The sequence below is a fragment of the Ursus arctos genome, unplaced genomic scaffold (genome assembly GCF_023065955.2).
Source record: "Ursus arctos isolate Adak ecotype North America unplaced genomic scaffold, UrsArc2.0 scaffold_34, whole genome shotgun sequence".
Taxonomy (NCBI): domain Eukaryota; kingdom Metazoa; phylum Chordata; class Mammalia; order Carnivora; family Ursidae; genus Ursus; species Ursus arctos.
Window position 1 is genome coordinate 7207387 of NW_026623030.1, and position 20770 is coordinate 7228156.

The 20770-nt window shown below is 47.5% G+C and overlaps 1 protein-coding gene and 1 pseudogene across 1 annotated transcript in view; both read right to left on the minus strand.

Moving 5' to 3' along the window:
* GNAL (G protein subunit alpha L) overlaps positions 1-18122 on the minus strand; it is a 143146-nt gene extending 125024 nt beyond the window's left edge. Inside the window, exon 1 of the mRNA XM_057305888.1 lies at positions 17560-18122. Within this exon, the coding sequence (XP_057161871.1) occupies positions 17560-17932 (373 nt within the window). The 5' untranslated portion in view covers positions 17933-18122. The remainder of the gene's footprint in view (positions 1-17559) is intronic.
* A 1183-nt stretch (positions 18123-19305) lies between these two features.
* LOC125281894 (60S ribosomal protein L7a-like) overlaps positions 19306-20770 on the minus strand; it is a 36822-nt pseudogene continuing 35357 nt past the window's right edge.

Below are 20770 nucleotides of genomic sequence, written 5' to 3' on the forward strand. Positions count from 1 at the left end.
GGGAGTGATAAGCAATGTAGTTGGGTCATGAAAAAAATGTCCCATGTCTGTGTGTTAGATGATGCGACGGCCAACGATCTATGAACCTTCTTCGATCCCACAAACATCACATTCTGAATGTCATTCCCATGGTTTTAGAAAAATGGCTTACATGTCTTGTCTGCTTCCAAATACAAGTACAGAGACCAAATACCAAATACCAAATACCAAATATGATACCAGAGGTATTTCCCTCCCAATGGTTCTGACGTTTCTTGGTGAGACTTTATATGCTGAATGGTCCACACACACCAATGTGTTTAAACTCTCAGAACTTTAATGATGCTTATGATTTCTCCCCAGAGAGGAAGCAGTCCTTCATCAGTAGGCTCCCAAGGAAACAATTTGCCTTCAAAATGCATAAGTGTTTTTAGCTCGCGATATTGATTGGTATTATAAAACTCACTGTCTAAGACAGGAATCTAGGAACGTTTTTCTTTCCTTACAGTGATGTAGCAAATATCTATGTTTCTGTTCATTTCATCACCGTGAGGAAATAAAAATATGAAGAAATCGATAGGTCTTTTATCAAAGATTAATGGTGAAACTAAAGTCAGAAATAATTTTAGAAAATATTAAGTGAATTTATCTTAAAAAGCAACTTGGTACGGTGACAGATGGTAACTAGCCTTAGTGTGGTGGTCATTTTATAATGCATATAATGTTGAATCCCTGTCGTACACCTGTGACTAGTAGAGTACTGTATGTTAACTAGAATTCAGTTTTTTTTTTTTAAAGCAATCCTGAGGTTTGGGACAAGAATGACACTTAGAAACAATTCTAAACTCTCATTTGAGCTGTTCAGCCCAGACTCGTGGGGCTTCTTTTCCCTGGGTTCTTGAGACTCTGTGATGGCGGGGTCACTGGTAGCGTAGCTGAAATAGCAGCCGGAACATGGTAGAATCGAGACCTGGAAGGGACGGAGCGTGGATGACACTGGCTGCCGGGACACATGCTACTCCCTGCCTCTAACTTATATGAGCTCGAGTTGGAATTCTATCACTTATGATAGAAAGAGTCTGGCTTAAAACAAACCATGTGCAATTTCTCTACACAACTGGCCCAGTGAATGGCTTCTTATCAGGCTTTCTGCCTTTGAGTTTCAGGTTTATAACTTCAATTTGCTGTCCTGGTGTAGAGAGAAGACAGAGGGGCACAGAACATAAAAGGAGTAAAGTGGTAGGGGGTCCAATAAGAAAGTAGTTCACGGTCCCAGGAAGCCCGCCATTACGTAGGAGTCCAGTAAGTGTCCAAAGAGGCAGTTAGTTTGGACACAAAACTCCTCTTCCAATCCCGACCACGCGACAGAGAGTAGTGACATCACCCTTGCCCCCCCCCCCCCCCATACCAAAGACCCACTTCGGAGTTTGGTGTTGAATCTTTGGGATCATTAGAACACATTCCAACAAATGGTAATTATCTTCTTTCTGTATTAAACATGTTAAATTTAGGTCTGATGTAGCAAGCCTAATTTATTGTCTCATTATATAATTAGAATCATCCTTGTTGAATTGTAACATATCTATGCTTTTAAAAAATCCTTTTTAAAATTGCAAACATTTATTAACCTTTTACTATGTACGTGCCAGGCAGTACTTTTAAGGGCTTCATAAAAAAAAAAGATTTACAGTGAAATACATAGATCTAAAGTGTATAGTTTGATAAGTTTTTGGCTATCTTGAATAAAGTTGATATAAACATTCTGTACAAATCTTTACGTAAACACATGCTTCATTTCTCTTGGGTAAATTCCTAGGAGCGGTATTATTGAGTCTTAGGATAGGTATATGTTTAACTTCTCAAAAAATTACCGACTAATTCTTTGAAGTAATTGTACAATTTTACTTGTACTGCCAACGAAGAGTGAGATTTTCGGTTCTAGATCAGGGCTCAGTAAACTTCAGTTTGCCACCTGTTTGTCTGTAATCCATGAGCTAAGAAGCGTTTAAATGGTTGTGAAACAAAATCAAAAGAAAAATAATATTTCATGACACTTAAAAACTCTATGAAATTCAAATTAAGTGTTTATAAACAAAGCTTTATTGGAACACAATCACATTCACGTGTTTCTGTGTGGTCCGTGGCTCCTTTCTTGGTACCATGTAGGCTGAGTAACTGCCACAGAGATCCTATGGCCTGCAAAACAGTCTATTTACCACCTACCCTTTAGAGAGAACATTTGCGGAACCCTGTTCTGCATCCTGGTCAACATTTGGTATTTGCTAGATTTTAAGCCATTCTAGTGGGTGTGAATTGCTCCCTGTGATCTCAATTTGCGTTTCCTTGATGAGCAGTGATGTTGGCAGCTTACTGGCTCTTCATAGCTCCTCTTTTGTGAAATGTCTGCTTCTAGTCTTTTGCCCATTTTAATTGGCCATCGTTTTATGTCAGTCTGTAGGATTCCTTTTTATGTTCTGGAAATAAGCACTTTGCACCTGTGCTCTGAGGACATTTCCTTCCAGCACTCAGCCTCCGCCCTGCACAGGGGTCTCTTCGAGGCTGGCCACAGTGCATGCATTTTCCAGGAATTCCCATGAGGTCTGCTGGCCTCCGCCTTCTGCACAGCTTGCTTCTGGTCTGCCTGCAGCCTGCTCTCCAAACCCCAGCACCTTAGCAATTCCAGACCACACTCAGCTCCCTTGCCCCACCGCACCACCAAGCTCCACCTCCCTGCATACGGTGGAAGAAATCCTGCCGGGTACCATGACCCTATTTTACAGATAAGAAATTAACTCGATTTTCTTTGCTTAAAGGGAATAAGAACGCTTCCTGGCTGTTCTTGTCTAAGCCCTGGTTGTTCTGAAGGCACGTTGCCTTTACATCCTTCAGTAGGCAAATGGGTAAACAATACGTCCAAACAATGGCACGGTCTTCAGTGATAAAAAGCAATGAGCTATCAAGCCATGAAAGGGCACGGAGGAACCTTAAATGAACGTCGCTAAGTGAAAGACGCCCATCTGAAAAGAGTGCCTACTGTAGGATTCTGACTATGTGACATTCTGGAAAAGGCAAACCTCTGCTGTATTAGTCCGCTAGGGCTACTGTAAGAAATGACCACTGGTGGAAGGTTCTCTTTCAGAAAAATTTCAATCTCAGCTCGCAAATTCACAAGAAAACTTGACCACTGCTAAGCCACCTACCTGCCGTGCGTGATTTCTCAGTGGTTCGGTTCTCCTCGGGCTCTAAGAATAAGCCTAACATGCAAAGTAGTACTATTTGTACTGGGAGGCTCCTACAGGCTCCCAGAGGCCTTGGATTCTGGCCTCCACACGCATCCAACCACCTGAGGCCCTTTCTTCTTAATAGTGGCCCTGGTGTCTCAGCTTAAACTGTGAGGAGACTTTTATCCAGCAATCACACAATTCAGATACAACAGCCTGGCGTATTTGGTTACAGAGCTCTGTGTCGAGAGTTAGAAGTACATAGTATACACAGGAGACACTCAATAAATTGTAGCCTCCCCCCTCCCCCAGCGATAACGCTCCTCCTGGAGTCCTCCCCTTCTCTCCCACCCGCATCCAATTCATCAGCAAACTGTTCATCTGGCTTCAAAATCTAGCTAGAAACTGACCACTTCTGCTCACTCCATTGCTACCACCCTGTCCCAAGCTTCCACTGGCTATTTGATTTATTACGAATAGCCAGAGAAAAACCCAGGGTCTTTTTTGTGTCTTATATGTTCCTAAGTGGTTGGCCAACAGCCAGGCTTATTCCTTGAACGCACTAGGTTCGTGCAAACCTCAGGGCCTTTGCACTTGCCTCTCCCTATCCTGAGATGCTGTTCTCCATGTAGTTACCTGGTCCCGTCTTTTATCCCCTTCAGGCCTTGGTACAAATATCCATCTTCTCAACGCAAGCTTCCTGACCAAGTTATTTAAAATTGCAACCCCAAGCCCATTCAGCAGTCCCTGTGCTCATTAGTTGTCCATTAGCTGGAAGCAATGACAGAGTGCAGCAGAGGCGCCTCATAGGCGGTACTCCGGACAGAGAAGTGGTTATGGAAACGAGGGGTGGAACTAAAATCCTAGCATCAACTTCCTTTTGTGGTTCTGTTTAGCTGCTGGCACTGGAGGTGCCCTTAGAAAATCCCATGATTCTGAGCTGTTTCTTTAGATCAAACTTGGGCTTTGTCCCCTGTAAGGTGTAGATATTCCGGGGAAAGGGAACACATCAGACCCTGCCCTTACAGTGTGAACTGAGGGAGATGGGAAGGTGGGGGCAGGAAAGTGAGGTCACCACACTCTGCTCTGTGTCCTGGTGCGTCACCTCAATTTTCATAAGGATCCTTCTGGAATGTATTCTCATCTTCATGTTATACTGAAGGAAAGGGAGCTCAGAAATGCTAAGTAACCTTCCAGGGGAGAGAGGGCCAGAATTCCGGACAGGTCCGGGCCCTGGGGGGCCAGCGGGGGGGCTCCCTGCTAGCTCACACAGCTGCTTTCTCTATGGGTACAAGCAGAAGACAAAATAAGAAAGGACAATGGCTCCTCCATATGTAAAGATCAAACTCTGACCCACAGCCTGCAGCACCCAGCCCAGGAGGCCAACCCGCGCTCTGTAGTAACCAGCCCAGGAAGTGCAACAGTTATCCCAATCCTACCTGCCCAGGAAGGCAAACAATAACCCTGTAACAACTGGCCCCAAATGGCCAGGACCTGATTAATAACTGACTGCTTCCTTAATTCCGCCCCCCCCTCCCAATTCAGGACCAACTGGAGGAAGACAAGTATGTAGTCTTAACCAATCAGGATGCCCTATTTCTAGTGAGCCCGCCTACAGCTTGCCCTCACTCCCAGCCTCTGTTTCTCTTTTTCCACGAAAAAGCCTCCTAGTTCCGCTGCCTGCCTTTGAGCCCGTCAGGACAAGTTCCGGTGTCTGACCGTGCTGCTGTCACAAGCCCTGAGCGAACAGCCCCTGCTCGCTCTGCTTTGGGTGCTCTTCATTTATTCGCAGTGTGCTCGAGAAGCCGCTGAGTGCTGGTGCGCACGGCTTGTGGATGCTTTGGGTTGATGGAATCATTCCTGGTTAGTGCGAAGGACCACCACAGACCAGCGTCTCACAGCATTTTGCGAGAAGCGGTGTTCTGTCAGGGTTCCACGGTGCCCACGGCTGGGAACTTCAGAGAGGATGCTCCCAGCACCCTGGGATGGGGGTCCTTCGCTCTCCTCTCTGTCGCCCCTGCCCGGGGAGGGGGCGCAGGGAACAGACTACTCAGTGGACAACACAGGGAGTGGGGTCTCTAAGAGGCGGCTAGTTCAGACTAGTGTGGAAAAGTCTGTTCACCCCGCAGCTGCGCTCCTTTGGAGCCTGACCCGGTGCTGTTGTGTCCTCCCTTCCCTTAAGAGGGAGCACTGGGTAGCAGAGCCCACGCTGGCTACGGAGGGCCCAAGGAGGGAGACCAGACATTTCCAGTCAGACTGGAAACTCTCCAGAAAAAATGACAAATGTTCTGGTACCATCCTTTGGCCCCCATTGAATGACAAGTCTCTCATAATAAAATGTTGCTTTTGGTAATGGACGTAATCTTTACCTCATTTTATTAAGTGATAGGAATGACTGAAATGCCCCACTTAAGGGCAAGGTGCTGTAAGGAGAAACTGAAAGAAAAGACTGATATCAAGAAAAAGGAGGAGAGGGGCGCCTGGGTGGCGCAGTCGTTAAGAGTCTGCCTTCGGCTCAGGGTGTGATCCCGGCATTATGGGATTGAGCCCCACATCAGGCTCCTCCGCTATGAGCCTGCTTCTACCTCTCCCACTCCCCCTGCTTGTGTTCCCTCTCTCGCTGGCTGTCTCTCTGTCACATAAATAAATAAAATCTTAAAAAAAAAAAAAGCAAGAGGAGGAGAGACAGAAACACGGGAGTGGAGCCCAAAGACCCCACCGCAGGCCACCTGGCAGGTTCTCGGGCTGGGGGAGGGCACAAGTAAGCGGGCTAGACAGCTGGGGCCGGCCCTCAGCATCTTGGACTAGCCAGAGCAGGGGCACATTCACGTGGCGGAACCTGTCCTCGCCAGTCGATCACTGGCCGTCCCTGGCCCATTCCTCACTGCTCCTACCCTCTGTCCTAAGTCCCTGGGCCCAAAGTAGGTCCTGGGCCCCTACTGAGGGTCAGGGCACAGAGGGCCATGCCGAGAGTTCCTGTGGAAAGCCAGTGTCTTCCACCATGCTGTCTGACGAGTTCTCTTTAGCACATTGAACTTCTTTGTACAGAGAAAACCTATATATAGTAAAAAAAAAAAAAAAGAGTAGCTCCCGATATACTGTGTGCTCCAGGCTGTGACCCACGGTGGGACCAATTGCAATCCACGGTGTTTAGGCTCTTTTGAAGAATGCCTATGCTGCTTTTCCCTTTTTTTCCATTTTGGCTTGAGTAACAGGACTTTGAAAACCCACCATCTATTTTCCTAAGTGAACCTTCAGCTACACTTGATTTAAATCAGGGACTACTTGCGCTTAGGAATTTTAGGTCCCGGGAGAGGCTGAGGCAGAAACAAAAGGCCTTCCTTGGGCCGCAGCAGTGTCTGAGGAAGCATGCCTCTCCGGGTCACTTGGGAGGCTGGCTGACACCAGATCACCCCTCTCCCTCCATCCACAGGTGACCACAGAACTCCGGCGTCTGTACCCGAGCGAGACCATTGGCCCTGACCCCCTGCGTCCTCTTACGAGCTGATCATTGCACCCAAACCCAAATGGCAGAGGTTGCTTCTGAGAAAATGCCATAGATCAGAAGAGGGCAGTGGATCTGAATATTAAATAAACATTGGCCATTAGGCACAGCAGAGTGCGTCAGACCTCCTGCCTCTCTGCCTGCTTCTTGGTTCCACGCGGCACTGAGAAACAGTTATGTTCAGCACGCTACAACATTAAAACATCATTCTACGATAAAGTGCCTGTTAAAAGAACTTCAGAGATAAAGAATTATGTAACTGTCCCTTATTGGTCCAGAAAGGAAAGTGATTCAGTAGCTGGCCCACCCCACCCCCACCCCACGGCGTCTGATTGGCTTCCTTTAGCACTTTGAACTTCTTTGTACGACAAAAACCTATAATAACCAAAGAACGAGGACACTCCCTCATGTTCCAAGAAGGTCACATAAGTCGATTACATCGTATCAGAACTGGACTTCGAAATCCGCGGCGGAAGCAGAGTTTTAATGCAACCATGGAAAATGTGCTGTTTTTGGCTTTTCATTTGTTCTGAGAGGAACCTTAATGTTCTGTATTCCAACAAACCACTCAAAATGGAAAAAAAAAAAAAACAAAAAAAACCCCCAACCCCTTAACTTTATAAACAGAAATATATTCAACAGGGGCGCCTGGGTGGCACAGCGGTTAAGCGTCTGCCTTCGGCTCAGGGCGTGATCCCAGCGTTATGGGATCGAGCCCCACATCAGGCTCCTCCGCTAGGAGCCTGCTTCTTCCTCTCCGACTCCCCCTGCTTGTGTTCCCTCTCTCGTTGGCTGTCTCTATCTCTGTTGAATAAATAAAAAAATCTTAAAAAAAAAAAAAAAGAAATATATTCAACAAGTGTATTTTCACTCCTTGATGAGAAAGTGGTCTGGAAGTGGGACTTGGGGACCTCCCCCTGGCAGCTCCGTTGTGCCGCCTTGTCCCTCCATCCTCAGTGCCCCCTGGTTCCGGGCTGTGCTGTGTCGTATGGGTGCTTAATGTCCTTGTCTCCTGCACGAGGCCATGAGCTCCTGAGGACAATCTCGTGTGCTGACCCCCAGAAGAACATGGCATGGCACAGGGGCCATTAACTGCGATAGATTTAGTGAGCGAAGAGCCCACAGTACAGCACTGACATCTTCTGGAACATACTACTTGCTCCACCGTCAAACAGCCGATCGATCTGCAGCCTACACTCCTCTGGGACAAGCCGGCTTTTGTCTTGTCCTAGGTTTCCTTCTCGGGGAGCTGTGGGCTTACAGTTTGTCTACACTGGCCTCTGAGGCTGACCAGCCCTTGCGGGCTCAGGTAGGGTGAGGCCCAAGCACTGCCGGGGATCAGCAACCCCCTTCTCATTCTGTCTTGCTCCATCCTATGGGCCCTAATCCGCTCTCTGTGTCTTGCTCTGCTCATCCAGAATGGTGATCTGTGCTGCAGGGCCGCCGATTTCGGTAGCTGGCCTACCTCTGATTAATTGTCTTTCCCCTAAAGAAGAAATACAATGTGGGGCTAAGTTCATCTGATGATTCTGACTCAACCTGAGGCCTCTTACCGAGAAGCCACTCATGGGGAAGGAAGAATCAGAAATTCAGGGCTTGGCCTCCCAGCTGGAACGTGCACGGAGTTGCAAAATTGTACTCTCTCGATGCTCCTAGAAGCTCCGGCAAAACACAGTCGCTTCTCTGCAGTTAAGTTAAAGACTCCACACTGTGGCTTGGCATTTATTCTTACAACCATGCTCTTTCAAACTATTAAACAACAGTTCATCAGAATTATACCATCAAAAATTCCTCGCCCATACTGGGCAGGGAAGAGTTGCTGATGCCTGGACCCTGGGTAAGCTTTTCCTCTCACCCCGACCTGTTTTAAAACCACTCTGATGAAAACTTAAAACAAAATCTGATGCTGTCCTTACGACACTAGTAAATAAACAGAGTGCCCATTGCTTTAATGTGGACAGGTTTTGAGCGTCACATGACAGCTCCTGCATTTGACGATGAATATAATCCATAAAAAAACGAGATAAACTTTTGTTTTCTTCATGTCTCTTCACAGTCAGTCTCCCCTGATGGCGTAATTCATAAAAGGCGGCTTCTAGTATTGATTTCCGAGGCACTCTGATGGCGGGAGGTAAAAGGAGCACTGTCCTTCCCATTCCACACGGCTGTATCCTGCCACTCAAACTTCCTTCATGCTCTCAAACCGTCAGTGCTATTTGGTCAGCACCCCAGGTCTCTGTGACATCCTGGGAGCTGTGTGTACTTCTGGGTTCTTTCTGTAGCTCTCTGATGAATAGGAAAATCAGGCTGCCAGGCGCGAGCTCCCGGCAGGTTTCGGCAGGTTTCAGGATGCTTCTGCTGGGGTGTGCATGCAGGATGGAGAGAAGCATTACGCACTTACGTGCAAACTCCAACATTGCCCTAAGCCACTGAGTTCCTACCTTCCTTGTGCTCGCCTGTGAATAACACACCCGAAGGAAGGAGGGTACCTATCATATTGTTAGCCTTCTACGTAACCCTAATAATGGTATTATTAACCCGTGCTGTGTCCATTCACCACACAGCACGTGCACGCTCACACTGCTGTTTCTTTTGTGGCCTTCTGTCCTTTTCCTTTGACCACGCTGTGGATTTCTCCTGGGCTGAGACTGTGTTCTCTACCCCTTGGAATCTCCGTATTACCCAGAGAAGCCCCTGCCACATAGTAGGCTCTCAAAGAAATGTTGATGGTTGCTGAGCAGTAGAAACGATGCAATGAATAAAGCAACATTTTCCCTTGTAACTCAAGGTATGGATAGAATCGCTCCTTGTTTTCCTCTTACGCCAAGTATCCTTCTCCTGAGTTTTTCCTGGAAGACTCTTAGGTCGTGTTTCACTTCCTGGGAGAGAAAACTCGCTTCTCAGCTGCAGAAAAAATATGCTTAGTGAATGCCAATCCAAGGCATAGGGATGCAGGCCTTCCCTAGGTCTCTTCCGTTAGGGTTAAAGAGGAGTTGACCCGGTGGGATGTTTTCACACGTCCGTGTCCTCTATCAGCCAGCAGCTGTACCTGTAGCCTACACTGGCCTTCTGACGGCTTGCATCTTCTCTGCCCTGAACACGGCAAGTGAAGTGTTGATGGGGGGTCAGGCGGAGCAGATAACATCCTGTTTCTCTTCAGTGGCATCAAGTATGGCCCCTTTTGACAGGAGCAGCATAACGATGCTGTGACTGCTTCTGACCAAGACGCAGAGATCAGGCAGCCTTACAGAGCAGATGGAAGGGCAGCCTGGAGGGACAGGGCACGGCGTGCGGCTCCCCAGCACTGGGGAGGGGCTGAATTGCGGTGTGAGTGTAAAATCCTTCTTGGGAGGGAAAAATTTACCCCTGGTGCTGCAGATGGAAATGTCTTCAAGTGGTGCTTCTTTATTCATAAACCACAGCTTTCAATAACAGGACACGATCTTTCCTACTTTGGTCAACTTTTTGGACTTTTTAAGAGAAGGGTCTGATGCTCATGGCCCTGAGCTCTTCCTCTTGGGATCCTAATTCAAGGATAAGAATCTTTCTATTTCTCTATTAAGGGAATTTAAAAAAAAAGTAATTTTTTACTTTTTAATTTTTATTTATTTCTTTTAAAAGATTTTATTTATTTATTTGTCAGAGAGAGAGAGAGCACAAGCAGGGGGAGCAGGAGAGGAAGAAACAGGTTATCTGCTGAGCAGGGAGCCCGATGCAGGACTCGATCTCAGGACCCTGGGATCATGACCTGAGCTGAAGGCAGATGCTTAACCAGCTAAGCCCCCCAGGCCTCCCAAGATTTAATTTTTTAGAGCAGTTTTCGAATCACAGCAAAGGTGGCTGGGGAGTACAGAGATTTCCCACGTACCCCCTGCCTTCCTGCAGCCTACCCCTCTACCAACATCCCGCACTCCGTATCAACAGAGCTGTACATTTGTTACAGTGGATGACCCATCAATGATGCATCTTTAGGGGCGCCTGGGTGGCGCAGTCGTTAAGCGTCTGCCTTCGGCTCAGGGCGTGATCCCGGCGTTATGGGATCGAGCCCCACGTCAGGCTCCTCCGCTGGGAGCCTGCTTCTTCCTCTCCCACTCCCCCTGCCAGTGTTCCCTCTCTCGCTGGCTGTCTCTCTATGTCAAATTAATAAATAAAATCTTAAAAAAAAAAGATGCATCTTTATCCCCCGATGTCCGTAGTTTATCTTAGGGCTTTCCCTTGGTGATGTGTAGTCCATGGGTTTGGACAAATGGATAAGGGTGTGTACCCACCATTACAGTATCATACAGATAGTTTAACTGCCTTAACATTCCTCTGTGCTCTGCCTGTTCATACTTAGCGAGGGAATTTTTAAACTCTAGGGGGCAGTTTTCACCAGATCCCTAAACACAATTAGCGTCACTTCTTCAGCTGACGGTCTGATTCTCCTCTCTTTTTCAGTTAAAGAGTTTGTTTTGGTTTGAAACCAACTAGACAAAATAACTAAGTATTAATACATTTAGACATGAAGTACATTATTCTGGGTGCTGTGGGGGTAAGGAACAATCATTCAGGGTTGTTCGTTTATTCTGGTTGCCTTATTTATGTCCCGGGGTTTTGACAGTCTCCTGGTTATCTTTCAAGATCATGAGCGGATTTTAGGTCTTAGTAGTTTGGTCTTACTTTTGAAAATGCTTATGCTTGGAAACTTTTCATAGGCTTAATTAGCTAGAGAATTTGCTAGATCTCTTGGTTTCAACTCAACTGAACAATCTGCTTGGTGCTGAAGAATTTCAGGCTAAACTGCAAATGTGTCTGACAGTGTCAAGAGGACAGTGACGGGTGGTAGAGGGAGGGAGGCTGGCCCACATACCTGAATGCCAGACGGCAGACTCGTGGCCAACGCCAAGCCAGCCAGAGCTCACTCAGGAACCCTTGTGAGTGGAAAGATCTGATAATTCTTCTCCTGTCCTCTCTCTCTTCACCTGCAGGTGGCAACCACCTGTAAACTTTCTGTGGTTTCATCTGGATCCTTCCGAACTGTTTCCTTAAGGCCAGCTTTGAAAGCTGTGGTCACCACTCTTGTGCACACAGCCTCCCCCCGCCCGCCCCCCGCCGAATGGGCTCTGGGACGGCTTCACCATTCCCACGTCCAGAGGTCTTCAGCCTCCTGTACCACCTTTGCATAAAGGGCAAACCTAGTGGATTTCTTTTCAGTCTTTATTCTTGAACTTCCAGCTGAAACTCCTGGCTACTCCCTTCTTCCCGAACCTCTGTCTTTCTTGGCTTCTCCCAGCGGTCTTTGTTATTCTTTATACCTTTCCTTCTGCAGCACTCTTCTGAAAGATGGGAGCTCTGTGTTCTGTCTTGGGCTCTCTTCTCTTCTTACTGTGCACATTGTCCCGGGGTGGCCTGTCCCTGCCCCCCGGGCCCGTTGCCAGTGGGTTACTCCTTAATGTCTGTCTCCAGCTCAGGAGGCCCCATGGGGTCCAGACCCTCCGTGAATGCCTGTCTGCTTCCCCGACGATGCCCACTGGCTTCTCATGGGGGCTCACCTTCAACACATCCAAAGTGGAGCTCATTGTTCTCCTTCCTCTCCACCTGCCCCTTCCTCTTAAATCCTTTATGGTGGGGCATGTCATTGCCATTTTGCCTAAGAGAGAAAACTAAGAGTTCAGAGACTCCTCTCCACTTCTACTTTCCGTCATCTCCTCAGTCACCAGATTCAGTGGGTTCCATTTTGCCTCCGTCCCAATCCTTTCTGGCCCTTCTTCTTTGTTGTTACTATGTCAGCTTGTGTTCACCTCTTCACATCTCTTGACTGGATCATTGCAATGGTCTCAAGCTGGCTCTTTGCCAGTTTGGTGCAGTGAAGCCAGACCGCCTGGGTTTGAGTCCTGGCTCCATCCCAGAGTAACTGGGTGAGCCTGGAATGGGGTTAACTGTTTTAGGGTGTGTGATCTCATGTGACCATTTAGTTTATAATTTAGAGTGTGGGTATCACAGAGAGAAGTGGTTGAGCTCCATATAGAATTCAGAGACTGTGCCAATTTATGGAGCGTTCACCGTGTGCTAAGCTCTACGCCAAGCACGTTTACGTACAACTTTCTCAGCTAATTTCACTGAATCCTCAGTTACCGTGTGGCATCAGGATTATGATTGATATGGAAACTGAAGTCCTAAGCTAAGGTCACAAAGCTGGAAAATGGGCACGCTGCAATTTCAGACAAAGTCTGTCTGACACCAATGCCTTGCTCTTAACCACCCTGCATCTCTTTGTGGATCATAAGTATATCCTCAAGTTTTGAGAGTATTCATAAAAATAGTTATAGATTCCACTGACACCCTTAACCACAGTAGAGGACATTCACTTTGAGTCCTTTTCAGGGCCAGTACTAATCATCTGTTTTAACAGGAATGGGCTTGCAAGTTGTTATGGACTGAACTGTGTCCCCTCAAAAGCGAATATCGAAGCCATGATCCCCAGTGTGACTATTGGAGATAGGTAATTAAGGTTAAATAAGGCCATAAAGGAGGAGCCCTAATCCAATAGGGTTTGTGACCTGGTAAGGAGAGGAAGGGAGACTGTGCCCTGTTCTGCTGTGAGAGGACCCACAAGAAGCTGGCCACTGTAAGCCAGGAAGAGAGCCTTCAACTGACACCGAACCCTCCTGGACCTCGATCCTGGCCTTTCCAGCCTCTGTAAAGTGTGAGGAAATCAATTTCTGTGGCTCGAGCCACCCCGTCTGTGGTATTATCACAGCCAAAGCTGACTAAGACCCAAGTCAAAGAGAGCAGCTTTGAAGGAGTGCTCTGACCTTCCGGTGCTGGGACAGGTCAAAGAACAGCTTGAATTCTGGGGATGGAATCTGGCTTCACATAAACAATGGCCGCATCGAGCCTACACTATTGTAGTGAATAGATTGTACAATAAAATGATACAGAAGTTGTGCCTAAAATGCCACAATGGCACAGGATCCCCTTCCAAGGCGGTAAGGAAGTGTGACGCTTTTGTGTCTTCAGGAAAGTGAAGGCATAGCCAGAGTAGCTGGGATTTCCACTGACTTTAAAAGCCCCGGTGCTATAGGGGGCTGGGGCAAAAGGAGAGCAGCGACCGGATGAGGATGTGGCACAGGTGTCCACGCAGCTTGAGTGCACCGCACAACCCAAAAGCTGCTGTCTTGGCCACTGTACGCGTTATCGCAGATGAAGAAAAAAACAACGGTGACATTTATTTGAAAAACAAGTGATCAACACCCCACAGCGGAGAATATTCCATGCTTTTGTCACCGCACCAAGCACTTCCTCTTGCCGCAGCTACAGACACAGACGGAGGGCGTTCTGGTTTATACTAATAGCCAAATGCAGAGGAAAAGCAGCACATGTCCCAAAGCGACTGCTCTTGAGGGATGTTTTCCTGGCAGGGAAATAGCAATCACGCAAAAATGTGACAGGAGGTAGTTGAATAAAGAACATGAAGAACTGGTGGCCTGTGGATGCATCGGGCACATAGAGTGTGTTTTATTAATTTGAGCCGACGCTTAAAAATAAGTAGTATCCGATGAAAATGGGCATTTCCATCTTTTTCTGGAAATTCAGAAGACCTGGCAACACTGGGCTTGCATTCTCACAGAGCAACAATGCGTTGAAGCTAGGACTGTCCCTTTTAGACGGGGCACGTTTTCTTTCTCTGAAACCTCCTTCTGAATTGTGTCCCCCCACCCCCATTCATAAGTTGAAGCCCCTAACCCCCAAAGTGACTGTACTTGGAGACAGGTCCTCTAAGGGGCTATCAAGGTTAAATGAGATCCTAAGTGTGGGTTCCTAGTCTGATTTTTCCCTCTTCCCTTGTGCACAGGCATACAAAGGAAAGGCTGTGTGAGGACACAGCAAGAACGTGGCCATCGGCAAGCCAGGAAAAGAGGTCTAAGGGAAACCAGTTCTGCTGGACCTCAAACTTGGACTTCCAGCCTCCGGAACCATAGGGAAAAAATGGCTGTTGTTTCCACCGCTCAGTCTGTGGCACCTTGTGATAGCAGTTCAAGCCTACTAATATACAGCTCACGCTCTGGAGAAGAGAGTTCTCTGAGAATTCCTCCCTGTGGCCCACTCTACACGCCTATCATCTGACCACCTCTCGAGACCATTCCCTCCCCATTCCTACTATACTGCTCTAGCTCTGACTCCAGGATCCCTTCAGGTGGCCTTTTAACTGGAACTTCCATCTTGTCTGCACCCCACCTCTGTTTCCCCTTAAAATCTAGCCACCCCATGCCTGAAAGAATGCTCCATCTAAGAGTTAAAACAGAACCACATCAGTCTTGCTGTTAAGCCCTCATGGTCACAGTGGCTCCCAGACTCCTGTGTTCCTAGCACCACGTGGGGTACTAAGTCCTGTGCAGGAAACAAAGCTCAGGTCATCGGGATGGACCCATGTGGGTGTTGGCATGCATCAAAGCACCCATGAAGCGTGTGGGCTATAACAAAGTGCCAAATAAGAGGTGCAAAGAGAATTCAATATGGGCATGAGGGAGTTACACATTTATTCCCATTGGAGGACTCTGGGCGTGTCTCCTGGAGGAGATGTCATCATGGAAGATGGGACAGCCTCCGACTAGCGAGCATGGAGTAAGGAAGGGCCCTAAAGTGCATGCGTCCTTTCTGAGCCTGTGAGTTCTCCAATGCACATTCCAGAATAAGTGAATGGGGTCAGTGAGCAAGATGAATGCCTACTTAACTTAACGGCAGCAGAAGCAAACATTTGAGGACATAAATGGTCAGTAAATCGTACTTTTGATTCAAAGATTTCCAGCTAAATCCACTCTCAATCTTAACAAAACCAAGAACCTTTCTCAGTTTAATTAAAATCTATACAAAATCCAATAAACAATGTCATCCTGGGGCGCCTGGGTGGCACAGTCGTTGGGCGTCTGCCTTCGGCTCAGGGCGTGATCCCCGCGTTATGGGATCGAGCCCCACCTCAGGCTCCTCCGCTATGAGCCTGCTTCTTTCTCTCCCACTCCCCCTGCTTGTGTTCCCTCTCTCGCTGGCTGTCTCTATCTCTTCAAATAAATAAAAATAAAATCTTAAAAAAAAAAACAACAATGTCATCCTGACACAACAGTATGTGTTTTCCTGTTGACATTATCAGATGGAAGATACAATATACTTTAAGTCATTCAACATATGTACCAGAAGTTGGCTCTTTGGAGCCCACCATTCCCTTCTGTAGATATTCTCTTCCAGTTCCTTTTCATAGAATCATAAACTTATTAATTTTTACATATATGAAGCATGTTCTGCCTCACATATCCTTTTATTTAAAAAAATTTCTGTTCAACTGCACAATCACATGAAAACAACATTACATCGCCCCAACTCTAGACCTTATTTATTTTATTCTTCTTTCATTTCTTGAGACCACAATCCTCTCCTTTTTGAGTTATTTTAATATGAGGCACTTAAACTTTTTGGCTTGAGTAATTTCAAATTAGTTTCTTTCCAGAAAAATAAGTGGGTAGGAGCCTACTTTGAGCACTTGCATTTCTGAAGATCTTAGAAACAAGTAATGGTTTAATGAGGTATGAAATTCTAAGATTACATCTCGGTATTCTCAGACCTCTGGAAACATTGTTCCGTCATAGCGTAGAAGTTAGTACTGTAGATGAAAACTGTTTCTGATCTGGTCCTCTTCCCTTTTCAGGTAAAATGCTTGCTTATTTTTTTTTTCTTCTCTCCCCCCCACCCCCCGCCTCCCCGCCCTCGGCAAATTTTCCTTTACCTTAGAATTCAGCAGCTAGGTTTGTGTTGTTTTAATTATTCATTCTTGCACTAAGTGAGCTCTTTCAAACTAAAAACTTATTTGGTTCTCTAAATGTTAAATAAAAGCCCCTTCATTTATAACCAGGGATCTTACTCAAGTCATGGAATGGGTTCCTTTCCTATGCATAGCAGAATACAGAGGTAAACAGTTATTTTTTCCTTATATCTCACAAAATTGGGGTCAAAGCCCACATGTTAAATTTTCGTTGTTGTTTTTTGCCTTAACATTTAAAAGGCAACAAGCAGCCTCAGAAATTCATGATTTTTTTTTTTTTTTGATTCTACAGTAGAGTGCATAGAAAATGCTTTCTGGTGTTAACTTGGAGAAGCACTGCTATGCTTGCTACAGCTAAAGCTCTGAGAAAACCCTAGCAAACCGTGTAGTAGTTTGTTCCCTTGAAAACGCTGCTGATTCGGTGCCCACTTTCTTGCAGGCCGTCAGCACCATGCGCAGCTCCTGGGGAGCCTGCCGCGCTATTCTGCTTCTGGTTCTGAAAGAGAAGCATATGTTCTGGGAGCACTGGGGTTGAAATTACTCAATGAAATAAAAGTGCCATATCTTCAGCTGTTGAAGTTACTTCTCCAAAGGGAACGAGCCACACCTACCGACAACTCTGCCCTAATTCTGTGATTGGAATGAAAGCTTTGCGGTCACGCTAAAAGGTCTTACAGTCTCCTGCCATTTGCGTTCTTAAAACAAAGTGCAGAATGACTGCACCGTTGCAGGAAATGAGATGCTCGCGTTAGCCATCCCTGCGGATTACAGACTGGGGAAGTAAATCAATTGAGGGGGGCGGGGTGGAAATTCCCAGAGAAGCTCATTAATTAGTAATAAATGGGCAATTGGCCAAAATCACGAGGTGTGGAAAGCAGCAAAATCACCCGGCAACGTGTTCTCCGCCGAATCACGAAAGTAAATATTGTCGGTGTAAAAATCAATGTAGCGACGATTTTAGCCTGCCCCAGCTCCCCGCACACTTCTGCGACGGTAGCCCACCCGGCGCGGAACGAGAGGGGCCCTGCGCCCGGGGCGGGGCGCGCGCCGACGACACCTACCCAGCAGCAGGAGCCGGTGCGTCTGCTGCAGGTCGCGCTTCTGCTCGCGGAGCATGCGGTCGATGCTCCTGCTGACCTTCCTCGCCTCCCGCTCTGCCTCGCGCTCCTCAGCCCGCGGCTGCTCAGGACGCCGCCGCCACTCCTTCTTCGGGGCGGCTTTGGGCCGCGCGCACGCCAGACTGCCGCCGGCGCCCGGAGGGAGAGGGGCCGGGGCCGCGCCGCCCCCCACCGCCGCCCGGGGCAGGGCGGGGGTCGGGGCCGGGACCGGGGCCGGGCCGGGCCGCGCGTCCTCTGCAGGCGCTTCCGAGGAGGCGCGGGGGACGTCCTCCGGATCCCCGAAGAGCAACGGCCGCAGACTGTAGCACAGACCCATGTGGACGCGGGGGTGCGGGGTGCGGGGGGCTCAGGCCGGGGCCCCGGCGGAGGGGCGGGAGGGGGCTGCACCCGGACCCGGCGCGACGCTGCCGTGCGGGCTGGGGGTGTGGCCGGCCCGGGCCGGGGGCCACGGCCCCTCACTGTCCCAGAGGGCCATTTTGCATTTTCCGCTGGGTGCAGGGGGTGGCGGCCGCCTGGACTGGAGATCACCTGATAACGCGGCGAGCGGGCCGAGCCTACAGGCCTCCGCGAGCCCGGCCCCCGTTACCGTAAATACCGCCTCCCGGGCCGTCCCTCGTTACCGTAAAAACCGCCGCCAGAACCGGCCCCCTTTTACCGTAAATACCGCCGCTAGGGCCGGCCCTCGTTACCGTAAATACTGAAGCTTTGGTGCTTCCGTTGTTGTACATACCACCGCCGGGTCCACTCTGGTTACGGTAAATACAGCCGCCTGCCCCGGCCCCCGAGACGGTAGGAACCGCCTCGCGTTCTGGTCTTCGGTACCGTAAATACGGTTGCCCGAGCCTAGCGTGCAGCTGCGGACAGTGCCGCAGTGGCGGTGGTGGTGCTGTCACCACCCGGAGCTGCCATTGCAGCACTTAAAAAACCACCGAAGCTTCGATCTGGGACAGTGGTAAATAAGACCGGGAAGAGATGGGGATGCTAGCTTTCAGATCTTGAACTGCCGGATGTATTACCTGGCAGAGATCACCGCACCTTGCCTCTCCTTTTTCACTTACATCGTACACACAAGCAGACATGTCTGCACGCTTTTGATCCTTACCTTAATTCTGTTATGCCTTTGATCTCGACAAAATCTCCAGGTCAGGAGGTCCATGACATCATTTTTAACAATTACACTTATTAAAACATTGAAAAGGAGAACATGTAATTGTCATACACTATTTTTGTTAAAGCGAATATATGTAATTGCACTTTCTATCCTATTTTTTAATCCACAGTACAGGGGAGAGAGAAGTGAGAGGCATATTCAGACCGGGTGCCGTTTCTCCAGGCCTCTTACGGATACAGCCCCACCAGACATCCCCATTGTCTATTATTTCCCACTTAATATCCATCATCCTATCGAACAACTGTTGAAAATTTCGATAACTTTTAAGAACTCTGCTATAACACGTGTTCTTTAATTTCTACCAAATGACATGAAATACTATAACTGGTAAATATATCTAATGTAAATTCCATTAATAGCAGCAGATTGGTCTCTTTAATACAACGCCCTACTCACAAAGATACATTGCACCAATTGGCACTCGGTGTAAATATTACATTTGATTTTTTATTATTTTTTTATATTTTGAAAGAGAACTTTTTATTACTTTTATGTACAGAAAATTCAACAGTATCCACTCATTCCAGTTTGGTGCCCAGTTCTTTAGCCTTTGTCTTTTCCAGCTTGGCGATGCGAGCCACTGACTTTGGACCCAGGACGTGGCCTCCCCAGTGACGGTGGATCTCATCGTATCTGCTATTGTAATTGGTCCTGATGGCTTCCACCAGCTTAGCCAGAGCTCGTCTTCCTGGGTGAAGGCCACATTGGTACAGATCTTCCTGTGGACCAGACACCCGAGCCTGGCCTTCCCCTTGATAATGCCGTAGGGAAACCCCATCCTATAACACAGAACAGGCGGGAAGACAGCCAGCTCAATGGGACCCACATCGTGTGCAATCACTACCAGCTGAGCCTTCTTGTTTCCCACTGAGGTGGTGACAGTATTAACCCCAGCTCAAAGGACAGGCGGCGTCTTAGTGCGCACATCCCCTTTGCCGGCAGCTTTCTTCATGGCCCAGGCCAACAATCTCTGCTTCTTCTCTTGCTCTGTCTCTGGTCTATATCTGTGGGCCAGCTTAAGCAGTTGCTGTTTGGCGGTCCCAGGCCTGGGCGAAGAGGTTAATCACAGGAGGCACTTTTAGACGTTTATAGAGAATAGCCCTTTGCCCCTGCAGCCGGATGTAACGGGGCCATTCCACAAAGCGAGTGAGGTTCCTTTTGGGCTGGGTGTCCCGTCCATTGCCAAAATTCTTGGGCCTTTTTCAAACAGGGGATTGACCACGTTCTTGGCCTCCTGTTTCTTCACAACAGCAGGAGACGGGGCCCCCTTCTCCGCCTTAGCGTTCTCTCCGATGGCTGGAGGAGAGAGCTACATTTTGATGACATTTTAAAAGAAGGAAATTAGAGATCTAGATTCACATTTATTTTAGGGCCCTGTTAATAACAAATGTATATACCATGTAATGTTTTGGACCTAATATTATCCCCCAAATCTGCCAAAATTAGCTGCACTTTTAGGTTTTTGAAGAGTAGAAGGAGGACTATAGAAAATCTAACTTGAGAAAACAGAAACCGCTATTATGGGCATGATTTTCACTATTCATTCACCTGCCCATCCACCGTTTCCCATTCATTTATTTAGTATTTATCAAGCGCCAACAATATCCTAGGCATTCTGGCTGGTATCAGGTGAAGCAAAAGACACTGATCTTTGTGGTGTTTATACACTAATGGGGTAGAAATACGTTCAATCATATACACACAAGTTAATAAACTTATTATATATTTCAAATAATACAAATGCTGTGAAGGGAAGGAAGAGGGTTCTCCAAGAAGTAATAAGGGAAGGCCCAATTTAAATTTGGAAGGGAGGCAAAGAAAAGGAAAACACGGATTCAAAGGGATACATGCATCCCTATGGTTATAGCAGTATTATTTACAACAGACAAGATATGGAAGCAACCCAAGTGTCCATCGATAGAAATGGATAAAGAAGCTGTTTTTTTAATATATATATATAATTAATAATACATATTATATATT